We start from the raw sequence: 21,374 nt of genomic DNA on the forward strand, positions 1-21,374 counted from the left end.
GATTTGCTGTATTTTCAAAATCTGAAAAATAAGCCATTAAACCTTGCAGAGGTCTGGAGGAGCTGATTTACATGAAAGAAAAATATATATTCTTAATTAAAAATAGATTGCTGTGCTGCTTTCTAATTTTGGCTTTACTAATGACAGGGCGAATATGAATGTTCATGAGCAGCAATGAAATGAAAGATGTTTGCGTTGGGATGGAAAAAAAGTTTTTTATTTAATTCTGTGTTATTCATGCTTCTAATTACTTTCTTCTTTTTAAAGGGTTTTTAATAAGCAATCAGCCAACAGTATCCATACATCCCATGGTAACTTATCTCAGTGCTCAGGAGACTTTCCAGCCCAGATGTTAGATGATGTGGGAAGTCCAATCTATCATCGTTCCCAGAGGATTGGTGAGAAGAGATCGTCCAGCAGCACAGATATCCAAGGTAGTTCTGTTTCAGCTAGAGTTCAGTCTCTGAATAAAAATACCAGTTAAAACAGGTGCTTGATGAGTCACCATCAGAAACAGCACTATAGGGGAAAAGAAGTCATTTTAGAGTCTGAAGCCTGAAAGCAATTGTGTTCTCAAGCATCAGAAAAAAAATGGAAAACTGTCTGTATGTGTAGTTTAGGTTCTCTGACCAGAAGTGTGAGGTGTAACTCTTAACAGCAGGTTCTGTTAAGCTCAATGTATTGAATTATCTCAATAAATATCAGCAATTTGGTCATATGTTTTTTTGTTAAAACAATGTTGATTTTTGCTGATGTGCAGAAGTATGAGTATCAAGCTCTTTGAAACTGATTTTTTCGTACTGAAGCTTTTACAGATATATGTATTCTGTTCTTATAACTGTAGCAGTATTTTCCGATTTTGAGCATAACTATTTTTTTTTAGTAAAAGATTGTCGTTCTTCACATTTGTAATTGGATTTTATTTCTAAAAGTGATGCGAGGGCCACCGCCATTCAGATCTTGGTCAGTTGGAAACCAGAGTGGAGGAATGTGCAGTGATTCTGAAAGTGCAGGAGGAAGCAGTGAGTCACGATCTATGGATTCTCCATCTGCTAGCCCAGGTACAGCAACAGTCACTGCTATACTGATTTTTAGATCTTTACTTTGGACTGTTTAAAATTAATGAAGGTGTTGTTGTTAACTTAGCAAATGTTGGGCAGAGCCTACAATGACAATGAGCAGATGGGTGGAAGTGATATTTTGAGCTTCCTGATTTTTTTTTTTTCCTGTCATCTTCTAGGGGATTTTAAAAGACGACTTCCACGAACACCATCTACTGGTACTATGTCGTCTGCAGATGATCTTGATGAAAGAGAACCACCATCTCCTTCAGACTGTGGTAATGTTGTTTCCATACCTGAATTCCCCAAAAGATGGCTGTTGTCATGTAGTGTGACTCTTCTCTTTAATGAGCTTGAGGAAAAATACACTAAATGTATTGTGGTTGCCAGCACATCTGTTTAATCAGTGTTTGAACTTTTAAGAACTTTTCTAGGCTATTAACTCTATGCATTAACTTTAAATTTTTATCAGTAAAACAAAGGATTTTTTGTGGGAGGGGAGTACTGATAGCTTGGATGAGTCATGAAAAGCACCAGTTGGTAGTGTGCTTTAGAACACTTCAGGTACTGTTCTAATGTTATCATGGAGGATTGGGGATTAAAAACGAAAAACAGTTTAATTCCACTTCTATGTAAGACAATACAATAGTTAATCTATTTTGCAGTCTGTAACAATGTTTTGCTTCCTTGTGATTCTACGGCACAGTTCTTTAATTAAAAAAAAGATACCGTATCTCGTTAATAGATATTACAGTGACTGAAACAAAAATTCTCTCCAGGTTTAAATGATCTGACATCTGAAACTGCAAATTCTCCAGGACCTTTTAGAAACACTAATATGTCTAAAGCGGCACAAACACATAAACTACGGAAGCTGAGAGCTCTGTCTAAATGCAGAGAATGTGACAGCTTAGTGGTATTTGGAGCTGAATGTGAGGAGGTAAGCTGGAAAGTATTTTAAGTTGCTGCTTTGAATGTGAAGTTGAGAATTTTGTAAGCTTTTTTCTATGTAAAAAGTACAGATTTTGTAGGTCATAAAATTCTCATTATCAAAGACATCACTGACTAATAAATCTTGTTTGCCTATGGGGATGACAAGTCTTTGTTTTTCCTCATGTGGGGTGGCAAACATCAACAGTATTTCTTATGATGTTAGATTGTGACAAACCATGTACTTTTTCTCTCCCTCATAGTGTTCACTTGCATGCCATAAGAAATGTTTAGAGACGTTAGCTATTCAGTGTGGACACAAAAAACTTCATGGGAGGCTTCACTTGTTTGGAGTGGAATTTGCTCAAGCTGCCAAAAATATTCCTGATGGCATTCCTTTCATCATTAAGAAGTGTACATCAGAAATTGAAAGCAGAGCACTGAATGTCAAGGTATGGTCCAGTCTGTATATAAAAACATATATAGAAATTCTTGGGGGGGGGGGGGGGGGCTGAACAAAAAGTCACCTTTTAAGATTATATTTCTGTACTGTTAATCTCACCCATGTTATACTCATGTTCTTGCTTATCAAATTAAGATTGAGCTGTGCTGGTCTTTTAATTTCAGGGTATCTATCGTGTGAATGGAGCCAAATCAAGAGTTGAGAAGCTTTGTCAAGCTTTTGAAAATGGAAGTGATTTGGTTGAGCTCTCAGAGCTTTATGCGCACGATATTAGCAATGTTCTCAAGCTGTATCTTCGCCAGGTATGTGCTTAGGGTGTCAAATGAATAAACCACTGTAATATAGCATATTTCTTCATTTCAAGCAAGAAAAACTCCTTTTAGTAATCCTGCAACTTAAGACTGTATATTTGTAGTAGGGTTTCTTTTCTTATAGAGCATGTGATGGGGCAGAGAAAGCTATGAGATTACTGACAGCTGGTATAAGAATCTAGATTCTGCATGGGCATGATGGGTCTGAAATGCCAGTACTACTTACAGAATTAGCTTTTATTTATCTGTTTGTGGTAAAGCCAAACTGTTTAAAACTTATGATTTTTTGCTCACGTGTTGTTCTGTATCTGCAATGTAGCATCTTCACTCATAGCAATAACCTTGAAATCTGAACATGTGTTGATAAGTGCTCAGTGTTGAAGCTCCTGTAGCAAAGTTCTTGCAGGAAGTGTAAGGGGGTGTTTCTTCACCCAGATTTATTTTTTTTTTAACAAATTGGTTTGAGCTAATAAAGACTAAATGTTGTCTTAAAAAACAAAAAACACACTCAACCAGACAAGGTTGAAGCAAAACTGGAAAGAAACAGAAGTTAAAATTTGGGCTTGAATAATTTCTGTTATGTTCATGTTTTTTCAGCTTCCAGAACCCTTGATTTTATTTCGGCTTTACAATGAGTTCATTGGACTTGCAAAAGAAAGCCAGAGCATCAGTGAGGAATTGGATGCTAAACAAGCTAGTCCCAAGTCAAAGAAAAGGCAATCAATCTGTATTGAACTGAATAGGATCATCATTAAAATTAAAGATCTTCTGAAACAACTGCCTGTACCCAACTATAACACTCTTCAGTACCTTATTGGCCACCTTCACAGGTGAGAATAGACTCCGACTGCCAATTGATGTTGAAAGTTGAACAGTATAGTTCAGTGTATAGTATTAGGAAACTGTACTTTTTTTGGATGACAGTAGAAGTTATTTGTATTTGCCGCTGGCTTTTTCCTATAAATAGTTGTGTGATTTTGAGCATGCTGCAGTTGTGTTCTGTCATATGCTGCATCCTTATGTTGAAAGAGAACATAACGGTGCTTCAAAAATTGCATAAGTAATGTTATAGTTTGTCTCTGTATACATGAAACCCAACAAACTTAAATGTAGATCTTTGAGTCATCACATTACTAGATTCTAACCTTTGTTTCTCAATCTTCCTTCCCTTCCCTCCCACCACGCTCCTCCCAATTCCTCAAAATTCCAGATAGTCACTGATGATGCTAAATATAAAGTGTTAGAGCACCACACCCTGTGTGGAGGGGCTTAGTCTGTGTTGCTGTTTAGTGCTGTCTTCAGTGATGATTCTGCCTGCTGCCCATCCAAACCCACCTCAAGATTCTTTTTTCTTTTAAACTCTTCAGATATAAATGAGAATTAATATCTACAATATTTCTGAAGTAGTGAAACCCTCTAACTCTTGAATTTTTCTCACCTCTCCTTATGCAGGGTTACAGAACAGTCTGATGAAAACAAAATGTCAGCTAGCAACCTTGGCATAATATTTGGCCCAACTCTAATCAGGCCACGCCAAACAGATGCTACAGTTTCTTTATCATCACTTGCGGATTATCCATATCAGGCCCGAGTAGTGGAGCTGCTCATAACGTACTATGAGAAGATATTTGATGTTTCATCGCAACCATTTCTGAGCACATCACAGACTGAAGAAAATGCTGTTACAGTCAGAATTGCTTTTTCAGCAGAAGAGAGGGAGCCACAGCAGCAGAGGAAGTCATTTGTTGCTGTGAAGGAAGTGAGTCACTTCTCTTGTACTTTTCTGGGGAGGAATGTCTTTTCTCTTGTTCTCATTTACTTTTGCTCTGACTTCTGTTAACAGGGTGTTCTAATAGCTCCAAGTGAAAACAGAGCTCCAGAAACAACTGCATTGCTTTTGGAATCAAACAATAGCAAGAATGCAAAAGCACAAGTAGATACAACCGTAACTGGTTAGTGGGCTTTTATGTATTGAGTTGGTAAATAATTAGCAGTCTTGTTTAATCAGGTCATAGTATTTGCTGTTCTTCAGTTTAGTAAGTCTTGTCTAAAAATTGCTTGTTGCTGCTTGATAGTGTGTGTCTTCATAACAGGAGGATTACATCTTTTAAGGGCTTTTGGCTTAAAAAAAAATGTGTTTAGAGAATCAGTTTAAAGTATTTGTTAAGAGAGCACAGCAGTGAGTAGTGATTTCTCTTGAAACAAAATAAATAAACTTGAGGTGACTCTGGGTTTCTGCAATCTACTATGGTGCTATGGACCAATACTGAGTAATTAATGTTGTTTCCTCCAGAACATCCTTCACCACAACTTGGTGGAACTAAATCAGAGGCCTCTGGAAAGAATAATTCTCTACTGGAGTCATCAGCTACCAACATTTTGGACATTCATATTTCTGCTCCAAAAGAGCCAGGTATAGTGCCAAATCCAGAAGTGTTAAAATCTTAAAAATGAAAAATAAATAGGAATAGTAAAGCACTAGCAAGAGAAAAAATAATACAGCGTGCTTCTTCCTGATTTCTTTCTCCTTGGTCACATCTGTACATTATCTGTTTTAACGTTATTGAAATGCTAAAATTTGGCTATTGTGGGATACTCTAGTAATGAGTACAGGATAGACCTAAAAGCTGTTATCCCATTACTGTACCAGCTGTGAGGGGGTCAGTGGTGAAGCTTGCATTCTGTTTGTAAAAATTCTGAAGACTCCAGTAACATCTATTTATGTGTTTCTAGGTGATGCTGTGAGTCCGGCTTCAGAGAAAGACAGTCATTCATTTACTTCTGCAGGTGAAGAGAGCTGTAAAGTTAACTTGTTTCCTGCAAAACCTAATCGTCAAATTACCAAAGTTCCGTTGCGGGTTCCAAGGACAAAACCAGCTATTCGCCCTGTGAGCTTACCTGTGGACAGGATACTTCCTCCTTGTGTTTTGAATGAGAGAAATTCACGAAATGCAGGAGCTGTAAGTTCAGATCAGCTTGGCAGAAGCCCTACTATTGAAGAAGTTTCAGAAGCTAAGGCACTCCCTGCTGTCAATACATTCTGCAGACTTTCTTGTTGTGACACTCAGATGCTGCAAAAAACCTGGGACAAGCAATATAAACAGTATGATATTACAGCAAGGACAGCAATGATTGTGACAAATGTTCCCCAGGAGAACCGAGCACTTGAGAGCGGAACTGCAGGTGCCTTATCTTCATCATGTAGTAATAATTCAGCTAATGCCATTATACCTAGTAAGCCATATTCTCTTTCTGTCAGGTCAGGAAGGACAGCAACAGATGGGAACAGTACCAGTGCCCATCCTCTTGCTGCCTTCAGGGCACCAAGAACGCTGCAACCACCTCCAGGGACATTTTATAAACCGCCTTCTAACAAACCTAAACAAAGTGAACAGAGTTCAGTAGAACAAGCTAAAACTTGTGCATCAACCAGTGCTAGCTCTGTGCTTCAGCAGGATACTGTGAAACTGGGTAGGAGCTCTGCGCTTCCATCGGGCATTCCTGGACAAAGCACAAATGAACAAAAAACCGGCGCAGTGGATACTCACTCCACAGATCTGAAGCCAGTGTACCAGAGACTAAGGCCAAAAAGGATCCAAGAGTTAGAACACAGGGAAGCTCACTTCGTATAGGGTGCAAATTCCTCTTGGACCGAATGCAACGTGTTGATCTTGCCGGGGAAGCTTCACTTTTCCTTGAGAATCCTACTTTTGTGCCATATGGGAGTTATTTTTTTATATATGCTGCCTTTTAAACATGGGGGGATGAGGGGTGTGGAATTGTGCTGGTAATGAGTCAAATTTTCTCTTGTAGTTCAGTGGATTTTCATAAAGATTTATTGCATTCCCAGTCTAGATACGGCAAATGGATTCACTGAATAAGATATATAGAGCTTCATTTCATTGTATGGAATGAAGTGCTTAACTGTAGAGGAAAGACTATCACATGTAGCTATGAAATGACCTATTTTCATAACAGACCTTATTAATAAAAATTGAAGGCCTGATATTCACTGTCTTAAGCATAAACCAAAGCTCCTGCTTTGCTCTATAAAAGCATTTGTTCAGTTTTCTAATCCGTGCAATTAAGGCTTTGCTCCTGAACAGACTTGCATACTGGCCAGCATGGCCCATAATTATGTATCATATGTGTATATTTAGGCAGACGTGGTTATCTGTTGCCAGTTCTCTATGTTGTCACTTTAATATATTATTTTTTGTACAGCAAGGATGCACTTACTGAGCTTCACCATTCAGAAGCAGCAATTGAGCCACATCTGGTTTCTTGTGTAGCTTAGTGAGTGGGACAAATGTGCACGGTGCGTTGTGTATGGGTGCCCTTGTGGGGAGACTCAGCTGAGCGGTGCTGTCTTCCCCAGCAGGCCAAAATGGCAGCGGTTTGCTTGCTATAGATCAGTTCCACGTTAAGCTGGTGTGACTGAAATGAAGAGCATGGCTTCCGACTTTCAGCAAGAGACCTGAAAATAACCAAAAATCTACAGCAGTAAGCGCATCTAATGGTTTTCACTTTGTATTAAATGGTTTTTACGTGTACACTGTTATATTTGCTTTGAAATACATTAACTTGTTAACATTTCAGTGACTCTATGGTTTCTGTATCTGGGTACCTTCTAATTTATTAAAACACAGACAGTGTGCCTTTGCGATGGTAAATACTCTGTATCTCTTTGGGGGCGGGCATGCTTCCCTTAAGAAGATTGCCATTAACGGGCCGCTGGTCAGATGCTGTGCAGCACCGTTATTTCAGCATTGCACTTCCTAAAGGTGAGAACCAAAGGGGCTCTCAGCAACCTGCAGAATCACCTGTTCCAGTGTTAAGCTGTGCCCGTTGAGGGCTGTGCTGGAGCCGTGCATGGTGCTCCGGCTGCAGGGGGCTCCTTCCATTGCCGTCCTTCCTGCCCCCAGGGGCGCGAGGCGTGAGGGACGTGAGGGCCGTGAGCTCCGAGGGAAGGACGTGGGCTTTAATTCTTTTCTTTTGACTGGAGCTGTTCCTAATGGCCCCTGTTCGTTTCGGCTCTGATGCAAATTTCCACAGGTGTTGTTTCTAATCGCCTCTGAGCGACTAATCGCTGCCACCTGCCCAGGTGGCGGCTCGCAGTCTGTGAGCGACCCCCGTCCTGCCTGAGGGGAAACCTCCGCTCCTGTTTGCTCGGTAATGAGATTTTCTGGAGTCGTTCTGCACTGCCTCATCCCTCTTAAAGCTTTGGCAGAGCAAAATCTCCGTAATTCCCTGACCTAATTAGCCGTGACAGCTGTTTGTTTAGCGGGGCCCCTAAAAAGCCACCAGAGCTGCCCTTCCGACGGCATCTTTCCAAAGGCGAGGTTTGTTCTCGTCTGAAGAACAATCTTAGCGGAGTATCGGCTTGTGAACGGCCAGAGCGTTGTGCCGGTGCTGCTCACTGCAACAGCGAGGGAGGATTTTTGTTCAGGAACTGCTGAAGTTGTGGATCGCGCTGCTCTGCACCAAGCACAGGATTAATCCAAGCTCCTTATGCTGAGAGCTGACATTGCTTTGCAGCCCAGCTGAGCGTTCCTTCAGAAACCTCGCTTGCTCTCCCAGCAGTGCTCACACAAGGTAAGCTTTTGGGGTGAAGTTTCCAGTTTTTATTGCTTGTGTTTAAGAAGTCCTTGTTATTCTTGCAAATCCATGAATTAATTGACTTCACTAGTAGAGGCCTAATTGGGTCATCTGAAGGCTTACAGGAGCTGTTCTGTAGGTGCTGCCAGTGTGTGTTTGCTATATTTTAGTTTAGATCACGTTTATATTTCATTAAGTGACTGCTCTACATGCTGCTCTGGTGCACAGAGTGCAGGGATCCCAGAGCATGCACACCTGGCTGGTTTGGTGTGAGGCTGCACTGAGATGTGCTGCAGCCGTTAATATTTCTTCATACCACAGAGCTGGAGCTCACCTGAATTACCGTGTGGGCACCACCTCTGGGCACTGGGCTCTTAGCTCTTGCTGTTCTGCTCTACAGTTGTGCTTTTGTCAGGCCATGGTGTGCTCATCAATGGAAGCAGACTAACTGTTGGGAAAATGGGACAAGTCATTTTTATTTTTCATTAGCAAAGTAGGGGGTTTCTGATGCTTACAAATAATGCTGTTTTATTTAAACATGTCAGCGTGGAAATGCATTGCGCAGCAGGAGGGGAAAAAAAAACTCCCTCCTCAGCTCCTGGTTGGTAGCTGAGTGTCTACGTGAGTAAATCGGATTATGGCAGATGTAGAAAGCATTCCTTCCGAGATTGTGCCTGGTGTGCTGTGTGGGATTGTTTAACCACGGTATGCCTTGTGTAGATAGGGGTAATTAGTCCACTGCTAAGCCTGTGTGTCATAGGACTTATTTAAGGCACCACGTTTGCTTGTTTTGAAATAGAGAGGAATCTGTTAGATTATTATCATCTTTGATTCTTAGAAATACATGTCCTTCAAAAGGAAGTTTACTTGGCTTCCCTCTGATTTCTTGCCAGTACTTCTGAAGTTATTCTGTCTGTAGCCTTATGAGTACAGCAGTACAATGTCTTCCAGTTTTTGTACACTGATTTCTGTGCATCTTGTTCTTTGCCGTGTGTTCAACTGTCAGCACCCACTTCCTTTGTCTCTCAGTAATTCTTTCACTAGCTGCTATAACAAGAAATTGACCCACATGACCCAACTGTGTGTCCTTGTCCTTCAAGTCATGCTTTATCTGAAGCACATCAGGAATAAATATGAGCAGCTTTCCACTTGGGTTTTCCACAGGAGTTTAGGATAACTGAATGTACATGTGCTCATGTATTCAAAGCTGTCTTTGTGGTAACTGCTAATAATTTTAAAGAAATATTTTCTTAAAGAGAAATCTCTACTGCTGTGTTTACTAGGGATGTTGTTTATAACTTGCTGCACAACCAAACTTGGCTTAGTAAACACAGTGCTTTTGCTTGCTGCCGAGTCTGATCATAAGCAGGTACCACTTAAAGGCAGTGTATGTTAGAGATGTGCAATGCATCGTTTAATCCTAACATGTAACTCCATATGGTAAATGTTAGTTGAGGTAGGACAGCTCTTGCTGGAAAGCTCTCTGAGTACAACTCCAGAGATGAGTTAGAACACGTGTATGGCCAGGTTGCATTTAGCTTACTGTATTTCTGTGTGACTTTGCAGCTTGCTGGCATTTTGGAAGCTCTAGAAAACATTGAATAGTAAGACACGAAGAGATTTTTTCTCCAGTAGTTGTGGAAATGGTTACTTTTGTGTCACACTCTGTCAGTTCCTAGAGAGCGATGACCCATGAAGAATGTTCTGAACTACCTTAACTGGATAGTCTTGCACAGGCATTGCAGGAATGGGCTTCCCCTGCCTTTAATGACAAGTTCAGCAACAGTGTTTATTTTGTCAGAGTCATTTGTAAAAATGTGTGGGGTACTGCACTTCTGATTTGTATAGTAAGCCCTGAAGGTGTTCCTGGTCTCTACAACACTTTCTTATAGAAAATATATATTTGTGCCACCTTAATGAAACAAATAGAGCTCAAAGAAAGAACTGACATTCCAGTGAACTAGGTTCTAAGCAGTGGGAAAGAGTGGTATCTTCTCTAAGCCCGTATCTGCAGGCATACAGCTGAAAGAATCTGCTTGAAAAGATATTGAGCCCAGTGCCTACTTGTCATGTTAAACAATTAAAGAATTAATTGCACACTGAGCTATTCTTAACCTGACAGTAATGTTACCAGAGCAAGTCTGGTACTTCAGTACCACCAGAGGTCAGGGGTACTTTTCTGCCAAAAGCAGGAACTTGCTGTAGGTAAGAGAGATTCTTGTCAGCTTCTGATAATAAGGTGAGACGGATGCAGTGTAAGCAGAGTAAGAGCACCCTTTGCTAACTGCTGCTGACTGCCTGGAGAAAAGGAATGTTCTGGGGAAGCTCTGGGGTTAAGCCAGAAGGAACTATTGGTTGTTGTTGGCAGTCAGCTGAAACTTGAAACTGATTTGTTGTTAGGCCTTCCTCTTACCTAACATGAGATGCAATACAGAAGTATCTCATTTACATAGTTACTGTCATCTGCTTTATTATTAGCTGAGAAATAATTCCTAACACGGACATCTTTCTATGGTACCAGCTGTAACACCATGGTACATGCTATCCAGCAAAAAAGTCCAGGTTATTAAAGTTATTGCTGTATTTGCTTGCTGAAGTTCAAAAGCCAGAAAAAGAAGAAAGAAAAGGCCCTTTATTATGACTTACTTGTTATTCTGATGTTGTTCTAGAGATTTTAGGATAGTATTGAGCAGGGAGAAATTTGACTAAATCCAATTTATTAAATCCAATTTATTTCTACTGAATTAAAATCAGTATTCAGCTTTATTGAGCAGTGTAGTAGAATTAGTGTCAGTGACTGATATAACTAATTCTTTTACTTCAGTCAACAGTGTATGTACCTCTTTTTGTCTGAATATATACCACAAATCATTCTTCTGTAGTATTTGTATTCCATAGGATAAAAAACCTAGTGGTTTTTGTAGACCCCCTGTAGACACTGAGCCCCCTAGAAGGAGAGCCAGTTCCTGCAAAGGCAGAATTAATAAAACATAGATTTATATATGTCATGGGTATAAATCACATCCCTTAAACCTGTTATCTTCAAGCAGCAAATGTGTGCCATTCTGAATATTAGCAGTCTCTTGATTTGGATTACCTTCTGAAAAGCTGAATGAGTTCATAAGTGTGGGGTTTTTCCAGTTCTAGGAGAGGTATTAATATCTTTGTTATTAAACTTCATTTTTTTGTAACGGAATTTCTTTTAAGTGCCTGTATTTTTCCTAATTGCAGTTGTTTCAAGTCACCCCTGGGACTGTGGGCAGAATGCTGCTGCCTTTAAGAATGAAGATGTACCTTCACCATGACTAGTCACTTCAGAAGCTGAGCCCATGTGGAATTCTCAGTGCACAGTTTCTAGGTACTATTTTTTTTTTTTTATTTATTTATTTTTTAATCATGAACTTACTCCATTACTTCGTTATAGTGTTTTATTCCACATAAATTAGTAGAGGTTAAACCCTGACCATATATTTCTATGTTAGTCCCCTTGTGTGATGCCCAAGTAGGAAAGAATATTTCTGGATTGGAAATGAGTTACTCCTTATTTATTGTCTTGCTACAGAATCCGAAATTTATCAGGAAAAAAATCTAGGTTTTCTAGGGCAAGTGTTAACAGACATTCTGGCAATTCTAATCCCATTTATGGCCTTACACTGCAATTATTCTTTTTGCTAACAATAGTATTGAAAGTTAGAAGATAATACAGGTATGTTGTACAGTAAAAACAGCACAGGGACTGTGCACTATGAGGAATCTCTTGTGAGATACAAGAAACATGGTGGATAGTTTATTGATGAGCCAAGAGGAAGAAATGGAGATGCCAGGTCATTGACAGAGTGCAGATTTTATGGCCTTGATATGAAGGTTTGTATTTCTTTTCAAAGAAACTGTAGAAAGATTGCAGAGCGTCTGGGGTTTAGAGGAGGGTAAGAGGAGCTGGAACAGAACAGCAACCGGTTCAAGAGTGCTCTTAAGGAGCTTCAGCTGCCACTTTAATGGCAGCAGCAAGGTGCTCCTTGCTGGAGCTGCCTGCAGTCAACTATAGGAGGGTATCCAGGTGAGGGTGTTCTTAGAAGGCATCAGCCTGTTCAGATACAGGACCTGTTGTAACATCAGTGCAAGAGACTTGTCTTGAAGATCAGCCAGTCTTGTTTTTCTTGGACTATAGGCCCTTCCAACAGTTGATTGCTCAGAAATGTTCTGGATTGGGTGAATATCTGGAGAGTATGATGTGCTTTTCCTCAATTAATGAGGAAAAAAAGGTGAATAGTAGTGTCTAAATTTTAGTTTTCTCTATCTCTAGTCTACACACAAGAATGCAATGCAATGAATTCTGTCAAATCTCCATTAAAATGTTCTGGGAGTTTTCTTGTTTAAAAGTACATAAATCTGTGATCATGTGATATATATTTTTTTGTTGGTTTTGTTGTCTTGCTTTGTTTTAAATTGCAACAAAATTAGTTTGTCTGTATAAAATCCATTCCAAGCTGTGCTAGTCAGTATGCATTTCTAGTGCCTGAATGGAAAGACTGATTTTGTCTTTATCATAACTAATTTATAATGTAAACTAATGTCCAGTTCTAAAAAGCACAGATTTAATCTGATGACTGTTGCAACATTTCACTGCTTTCATTACTTGCAAGTCCTAGTTAATACCTGGAACCAACGCTAGTGATGCTTATTCATTTGAAAGAAATGCTTTTCTTAAGTCTTGTTTTTTGGTGCTGATAAAATGTGCCACAGCAATCAGTCCCCAAACAAAGGGAAGACAGAGGGTTTTTTAAGGTATAATAGTATATCAAGTGCAAAATTAAGTGAGGCAAACACTGACAGGAACCACTTTCTATGATAACATAGTCTTAAAATAAGAACAAAAAACCATTATTTTTCTCAGTTTTAAGAGCTGGCTGAAAATATGCTGATGCGTCCTTTGCTGTAGGTTAACCAGGGACAGCTGATACAGAAGAATGAGCTTCCTTAGGCAAATCAGACTTCTACTCTGGAAGAACTGGATCCTCCGTAAAAGACAAAAGGTAACACTTTGTTATTGGATTTCAGCTTTGGACCATACAGATCTCTGGATGAAGTGACTAGTGGAACTATCGGCCTATAAAAATAACAAATTCCTCAGTCAGATGTGTCTGGGGTCTCATTTGGTGTAGTTTACAAAGCAAGTTTTTACCAACCAAGAATAGAGAAATGTTTGTTTAAATAGAACAACATAAAAGGAGAGCAGTTGTGGGGAGTAATAATTTGTTAGTTCAGGAAAATGTGGGCGCTGCTCAGCTCAGGGAGATTTGATTCCTAATTTTACATTTGTTCCTCAGGCCCAATAGCTCCCACATGCAAATTTCGTTAGATTCTACCACTCGCATTAAATTGTTTAATTTTAATATTCTTGAATAGCATGATAAACAAATTGAAAATCAGAAGTAATTTAAATTCTTTCAAATCCTTCTAGACCTTGTGACACTCAGAGCAGACTTTTCTATAACTTTCTACCATATTCCACTCTTTATCTTTTTCATCACACAGCACATTGTTTGCCAACTTGAATGAAAGCTTTCCTTTTGCTTTAGCCTTCAGTCCTTCCCTAGTTGGTTAGCTCAGAGAGATGGTAATACTGAAGTCTGAGGATTTTCTGTTTCATGGCAATGGAGCAAGAGCCGCCATCTGAGCAATAACCCAGTTTTACCTGCCACAAAAGCAACTGAGTAATCCAGTTCTTATCCCTCTTGAGTTCATTTGCACAGCGTTTGTCCCAGACATCATGTTTAGTGGCTGGAGGCTGGTGCTAATCAGACCCTGCAGACACGTTGGGTATTGAGAACAGTTTATAACACAGTACAACTATGCAGTGACAGGCTTCCTAGGCTAGTCATTTGGTCATTTGCTAGCAAGATTTTGTCTGACTTTAAAAATATGAGGCAATCATCACTTCTTTGGTGATGGGATTTTTTATTTTTCTTTTCTATTTGTTTAAAAAAAAACAAACAAGCAAACAAAAAAAAAACCAAACAAAAAATCCTTGAGACAGAGTGTGAAATAGGAAACAGTTGCCTGGTGAAAATCTTTCTGGTCTTTTACTGTAATTGTAGCTGGTCTTAATTAAAACAATTAGAGCTACGGTGGGAAAAGTAGGACAGCTCCAAAATCCTGTTCTTAGTTATTGTGTGGAATATCTTTTGCCCTGCATGGCTTAGTCTGAAGAAGGAGAAAAAACAATGAAACCCACATTCACGTATGACCCATTTTTTGTTTGTCCCACTGCTGTACGTATTACTGTTGCATATTTTGTATCTGATGGTGGAAGTGAAAGTAAAGGCAGGGAGAGTTTTCCTGCACCTGTACTACAACCCAGGTTTGAAAAGAGTTTGTCCTGGCTCTTGTAGGTTGAGGAAAAAAGTGCCATGCAAATGCACACAAAAAACCCATTGCTGATCCTCAGAGCACAAAGCCTGTGTCACAAGATCAAAGGATTGTAGTTTCAAACCTCTGCCAAAACACACAGAGGCAATAGAACTGAAAAACAGGAGTGGAGGAAACAGCCTGAAAAACCAGTCAGGATGTTGCTCTGCAGTAAAGTAGTGCCATTGGCTTTTTCATCATTGCTAGCAACTGATGTCTAAGTGTATTGAGAGACCTGGGCAATAAAGTAGCCTTGGATGGGCTCTTACACATTCTTGAATAAGATGCTTAATTTTTAGTGCATGTGCTTCCACCAGTATTAGAAAATGAATAATGTTGAAGTGAGGGGTGATAAAAAGAGACAAAAGTAAAGATTAAGAAATATAGGATTTTGCTTCAGTCTTGACCTTTAGGTACATACACTATGCCAAAAGCCTACTAATGAGGCCAACACTGCAAGAGCATGGATAAAATCCCTATTTATCTATTGCTGTCTTATCTTGTTTTATTGTATTTTACAATCCACATTGTGAAAGAACTACTTAGATCTATATCTAGCCTGTCTGGCAGCTTAGTACTATCTATGTATTTTTATCACAGTCAGTATCCTTAAACATTTCTTTAGTAGATGTGGAGAAGCCACTGAGTTCATGGTGATGCTTCATAGGGCTCTGATGAAATCCTGGCTGTTTCTGGATGTCCTTTCAAAGTGGTGGAACAGGAAAGGGGTAATCATGGGCACGTGCTGCACTGGGCATTGCCACTATCAGCTCTCTAATCTGTTAGTGGCTCTGCATGATTTATCTGTAAAATTTGTTTTGAATAGATTTTTTTTATTTTTTTTTTTTCCCCCAGCTTCGTATTCTGGTGGAGCTTATATGGCCTCTGTCATTATTTCTTGTCCTGGTCTGGCTGAGGAAAGCTAATCCACTGTATCGCCAACATGAATGTAAGAACATTAGATATGTTTTAATACTCTGTCTTGTGCTAGATAATGCCTAGAACATCTCAGATGGATACAGTGGGCCTGCTTGCCAAGTATTATTCTCTAATGGCAAAAAGACAGGCTCAGTTGCAAGCATTTTAGTTAATTATAGCCATGTATTGAGAAAATTAATTGTGACTGAAATAAAAGCTTAAGCCTTCCTGAGATACGTCATGGCTGAACTTGACATAAGGTCTCAGGTTTCTTTCAAGTTGTAGATAGTAATAATTTTGTTGTTGAGAAATTGCTAACTACTGATTTTAAAAAAATAAAATAAAAAATAAAAATTAAAAAAAAAGGGCCAGAACTAACTGCAATAGAAAGTAAACTTATTGCTTATATCAGTGACTTTCAGAAGTTTTTATGTGTAGATACTGATAAATCTTCCAGTGCAAGTGTGGACCCTAGTGAACCAAAGATGAATTTTATACAGTAGGCTGGCTCTCTTTTGTGGCCTGCAGACAGAAGATCTCAAACCACATCTGTACTGGGAGGCCAATGATACTGATTATTGCCTTGCTGGTAATCTTGACTTCCTTTTTCACTTGTTACTGCTTATGTGTACTTCAGTGTGAAGAACATCCTAGCTCAGAGAGGTCAGATGAGATGTAACTTTGCTAATCAGATCAGGATTCAGCATGTTGTTTAGGGTGCAGACTACAAAATTACTGGATTCTAGATATGCCAGGTATTTAGATGGCTTGTTTACGAATGTATTATATGAAAAATATTTTAATAAATTCCAAAAATATCATGTTTGAAATCATTCAGCATTTCTCTATCTCTATCAACACAAAAAGTTGTTCTGTCACTCGTCTCTTTGGAAGCTGTATTAGCCCAATGTAGATTACTCCTGAAAATCCTATGCAAATTATTCATCTGTCTTCTTAGTAAAGGGGCCCATACTAGTAATAAGGTTCACACTGACTGCATTAGAAAAGACATAATAATAATTTTTTGTTTCCATACTGCAGGTCACTTCCCAAACAAGGCAATGCCATCTGCAGGAATACTGCCGTGGCTACAAGGCATCTTCTGTAACATGAACAACCCTTGTTTCAGCAGCCCAACCCAAGGAGAGGGTCCAGGTGTTGTGTCCAACTACAACAATTCCATGTAAGCAGAACTCTGTGTCTAGGACGGAGGTTACCATGATGCAGGCTTGCTAAGCAATTGCCAATAGCTTGCCCTTGACACCTGTTGAACCTGCTGGCACCTAGTGGGTAATATGAGGGGAAAGGATGAAGTATCTTTAGCCTCCTTCCTTCAGTGTGCTGAGAATAGTTTATGGAATTGTTCTGTGTCGCAAGCAAAAGAGTAAAGGGGAGCATTTAGGACAACAGCAACTACTGAAAGGGAAAAAAGAAATCAGTTCTAGCAAGTCAGTTTCGTTCCAACAGTGATCAGAAATGACAGAGGGGAGGTCATAATGGTGGGTTGATGCCTTTTCCAAAGGAGTTCAGCACTAGTCTCTACAGAACATGAATTCATATGGTAAAATCATCTTTTTTTATTGCCTACTGTTTGTTTACTGTTTCAAGATAAATATTTTTTAGTGTGAAACCTCTAAGCTTTCTTTTCTCATGAGTTAAACTGTTCCCTCTGAATGAGGGCTCTGATGAAGTATAGCAAGAGAAAATCTGCTCTACCACTTCTCATATAGCACCTGTTCTGACTATACATTTGTGAGACTTTAACCAGCATAGTAACTTTCAGATACTAAGGTTATTAATAAGACAGGAGAATGGGAAATTTCTGGACTGTTGCTGAAAAAGGGCTGTGGAAATGCTTCATTGCATTGTTGGTTGTAGCTGAGTTGTGAAAGACAGCATATAGTGGACATAGACCCTTAGAGTGAAAACTGGTTAGGAAAAAAATAATTCAGAATCTCCCTTTGGAGCATCCAGTGATTATACTTCTTGATTTAGCAGTGCCAAATGCTATCAAAGCTCTAGTAGCATTTAATTCCATGACTTGATGTTAACTTAGGTTTTTGTGTTTTGTTCCTATTGAATTGGATTTAAAATAATCAACTGAACCTTTCAAGGATACAGACAGTCACGAAGTGAAGTTAAAGGTTTCTGTTTTATATATATATTCTGGCTTGTCTCAGTTGCTTATTACAGAGTGAACTGTCCCTTTGTGAGTCAGAGTAAATTCAGTGCATTACAAAGGAAGCAAATACATTGTGTTTTCTGAAAGAATTTTGTCCTTCCTGTTTGCTGTTTCCTGTAAGCTAAAATAAGTCTTGTGGCCTGTGACTTAGCATTCCATATATGGAAAGCGTAGCTGTTAAAGAAACACAGTGCTTCCTAACAGATATTTGTTCAAATTCTACCTCTGTTATATAGAAGGAAAAGAAACCTGTGGCATTTCAGTTCCTAGATATGCTTAAACCACCTCTGTTCCTAGTAAGACTTTTTTCATGCTTGTTTTATAAACACAGGACCTGACTGCATCTTTTCTTGAAATGTATGTCTTAACCAGGAACAATTGGTGAACAGCTGCCTTAGGTAAAATTGGGCACTGCTGTTTTCTCACTTCTCCTAGAAGAAATGTTTTGAAAGTACTGTCACATTAGAAGGTTCTGAGCTGAGAGAGGGAGGAGGATTCTTTATCTGGTCACTTATCCAGCTGAGCAGGGCTGAGTGGACCATTTAACTGCCAAAGCTGCTCATAACCAGGGCATGTTTGCACCACAAATATGGAGTACTGCATGGGAAAGGTTCTGTCTCCCCAGTAGCGTGTGGTAATGTAAGTGTATGAGAGGCCAGCCTTCTGCCACACAAGTAGCCCTCTGAACCTTGTGGACTCCCAAACCTCACTGAATTCACACCATCTGAAATTACTTTCTTGTCATCAGAAAATTGAGCTTTGAGTTTCAAGGATGAAGACAAATTAACTTTTTCTCCTCATTCCTACCAAAGAGAAAGTAAAATTTGAAAATGTGTATATGAAGTGTTCTTAATAGGCAACCAACAATAATTTAAGGCTGATGACTTATTTCTTCTTTCAGTCTTGCAAGAGTATATAAAGATGCTCAGGAGCTCTTACTGGAAGCCCCTGAAATCCATGACCTTGGCAGAGTCTGGGAAGAACTGATCATTATGACTCAGTTTATGGAAACAATGAGAACAAATCCTGAAAGAATTGCAGGTAATTGTTTTTTCTGTGCCCATTAGACACTGAATTTTGCCTTATGAAATCCATCTAGTAATTATGCAGGGACTAACAGCATCTTAATGTGTTTCACACTTGGCTGTGATTCTTCTGACTGTTTGAGAAGGTCAGCTAAAATTCTCTAACTAGTGGCTTTAAAAAAAAAATGAAAAACCAAAAAAAAACAAAACCAAAACACATTTGGTAGAGAATCATTTGGCTTCATTCTGCAGCCAGCTTCCTAAGTAACTGTAAACAAAGCTCAAAGTGTAAATACATGGATATGTTACCACCCAAAGCAAAAGATGGATGAAGAACTTTCACTGATTGTTATTACGGTAGAGGCAAAAGCAGGGGAAAGCACCACTAGATGATACAGAGGAAAGAAAAGCCAGGAACATGCTTGAATTGATGGCATGAGAAGATCTGAAGATTTGGTGGCCTTTAGTTTAATAGCTGTTAACCTAATCTGGTATGACTATTAAACTGTAAACCGTTTCTGCTTCTTAAGGGGAAATTAGAAGTTTTACTTGTGAAAGATTTTTAACGGGCTATTTTTGCAAAAACTGTAGAGTCAGGTTAAATAGATAAAATTATCAATAACAAGTGATAAACTAGTGTAATTGTAAAGGGCTGGCTGAAATTATTTACACAAGGCCCAGCAGAAGTGACTGTAACAATAGTGTTAGCTTTGATCAGAACATGTGAAATAAAGCAGAAAAAAGGCAAAGACTTTCAAATGCAATTAGGGATGTCATCAGTACTTCTATTTCTGAAGTCCTACTCTGAAGCATCTTTGTGAAATATGGAGTGTAGTAGCACTGAGTATTTTCTGATAAGAGTTTCCTAGAAAAACATTAAAATTATTTTGGATTTCAAAAGTAGTTTTGGACCCCATTGGTCACTGGTAAGCATGTGAGCCAAAGCATACAATTTTTGCAGGCTTAAGCTAGGATTTGAGATGTTCCTTAACTTCCTATTATTTCAGTTATCCCTGTACTCTTTTCTTTATCCAGGAAGAGGAATAAGAATTCTGGACATTTTGAAAGATGGAGAGACTCTCACTTCCTTCTTATTGGAAAATGCTGGCCTCCCTGATACGGTTGTTTTCCAGCTTGTTAATGCTCAAGTGCGACCTGAACAGGTGGGTGGAGTACAAAAGCTACCAGTTACTTACCTAGAATACAGACTATTGAGCTGTATATGCAAAGTAGGGGACTTCACACTCTACATCTGCTTTAGTGGCTGCGTATTTTTTATGGATCTAGAAGGAGGGTTTTTTTTTTCTAGGCAGTTTTAAACTAAAAGAAGGAAGGTTTAGATTAGATCTCAGTGGAGAACTTCTGACAGGGTGCTGAGATGCTGGAACAGGTTGCCTGGAGAGTTTGTGGTGCTTGGAGCCGGGGAGGGAGCAGGGAGGCTGGAGCTTGATGATGCTTGGGGTCACTTCCAACCCAAATAATTTCGTGATTCTATGGATAATTTGAGTATGCATTAAATAGAGGTACTTTGTTTGATGCTGTCATTGCTCCTGAACAGCTAAAACATTAAGAAATGATACTGACAAGTAATGCATATGTCCTCATGATTAAAGACTTCTCTCAAAAGCATAAGGTAGTTGTTCAGTTTTTGGAACAACAGATCTGATGATTAACAGCAGAAAACAATTTCCAGCTTCCTAATTTAATGTTTAAATTCTCTGACCCTGTGCCAGCAAAGTAGCATGCTGGCCTTATATGGGTGGGAATGTAAAAGCAAACCCTATTTTATTTTATTTTATTTTATTTTATTTTATTTTATTTTATTTTATTTTATTTTATTTTATTTTATTTTATTTTATTTTATTTTATTTTATTTTATTTTATTTTATTTTATTTTATTTTATTTTATTTTTTTATTCCAACTGAATAACAGACCCACTCAGAAAATTCACAGTGAAAACTGTAGGTCAGATCACTCCTGAAGCAGCTAAATGGTGGACTATTTGACCAAGCCCAGGCTGTCTCTGCAACTGTGTATACTGGTATGTGAGAGTCAAGGGGAATGTTGTATTAATGAATGAATGTTGCTGAATCAGAACTCTGGAACTATTTCTACAATGTGTTAGTGTGTGGGTTGAAACAAGTGAATAACTGAGGCTCAAAACTCAATTCTTCTTTTTCCCCATCACATAAAACACAAATGCTAGAACTGTGTGCAGCCAAAAAGGGAGGAGATTAATGATCTTGCATTCAGTGTCTTTTGTGTCCTACAGATTCCAGATAGTTTGGTTGTCAGATTACTTATCTGCTGTGTTCTTGATTAGTATCAAGGGTAGCTCTCCCTGCTACTCACTTGGTCAGGAAGCAATACCACAGCCAGCAGTATCAATTGATACATCCAACTCGCTTTTGTGTCTCTGTGTCTGCAGAGATGGCAGAAAATTGATTCCTTGCAGCTTGTGACAAGACAAATAACTA

General features: G+C 39.0%; 2 protein-coding genes across 8 annotated transcripts in view; both read left to right on the forward strand.

Annotated features, from left to right (window-relative positions):
* The window catches only part of ARHGAP29 (Rho GTPase activating protein 29), a 46,646-nt gene extending 39,283 nt beyond the window's left edge, over positions 1-7,363 (forward strand). For 2 of the 3 annotated variants that reach the window (XM_015870018.3, XM_015870019.3), the window contains 11 exons: positions 268-434; positions 933-1,061; positions 1,241-1,339; positions 1,841-2,001; positions 2,255-2,443; positions 2,619-2,756; positions 3,363-3,595; positions 4,218-4,524; positions 4,609-4,717; positions 5,059-5,178; positions 5,499-7,363. In XM_015870018.3, coding sequence (XP_015725504.2) covers positions 268-434; positions 933-1,061; positions 1,241-1,339; positions 1,841-2,001; positions 2,255-2,443; positions 2,619-2,756; positions 3,363-3,595; positions 4,218-4,524; positions 4,609-4,717; positions 5,059-5,178; positions 5,499-6,397 — 2,551 coding nt within the window. In that variant the 3' untranslated portion in view covers positions 6,398-7,363. The remainder of the gene's footprint in view (positions 1-267; positions 435-932; positions 1,062-1,240; positions 1,340-1,840; positions 2,002-2,254; positions 2,444-2,618; positions 2,757-3,362; positions 3,596-4,217; positions 4,525-4,608; positions 4,718-5,058; positions 5,179-5,498) is intronic. The other variant, XM_085511252.1, reaches the window with a different exon arrangement.
* An 82-nt stretch (positions 7,364-7,445) lies between these two features.
* ABCA4 (ATP binding cassette subfamily A member 4) overlaps positions 7,446-21,374 on the forward strand; it is a 63,452-nt gene continuing 49,523 nt past the window's right edge. For 2 of the 5 annotated variants that reach the window (XR_014932728.1, XM_085511251.1), the window contains exons 1-7: positions 7,446-8,360; positions 11,595-11,721; positions 13,303-13,396; positions 15,627-15,720; positions 16,731-16,872; positions 18,773-18,912; positions 19,932-20,059. Coding sequence is in view for 4 of the 5 variants with exons in the window: in XM_085511251.1 (XP_085367377.1) it covers positions 13,331-13,396; positions 15,627-15,720; positions 16,731-16,872; positions 18,773-18,912; positions 19,932-20,059 (570 nt within the window). In the remaining variant the exon portion in view is untranslated. The remainder of the gene's footprint in view (positions 8,361-11,594; positions 11,722-13,302; positions 13,397-15,626; positions 15,721-16,730; positions 16,873-18,772; positions 18,913-19,931; positions 20,060-21,374) is intronic. The other 3 variants (XM_015870010.2, XM_032446110.2, XM_085511250.1) reach the window with 2 other exon arrangements.

The sequence above is a fragment of the Coturnix japonica genome, chromosome 11 (assembly GCF_054131305.1).
Source record: "Coturnix japonica strain WE chromosome 11, WE-NBRP24, whole genome shotgun sequence".
In the NCBI taxonomy this organism is placed as follows: domain Eukaryota; kingdom Metazoa; phylum Chordata; class Aves; order Galliformes; family Phasianidae; genus Coturnix; species Coturnix japonica.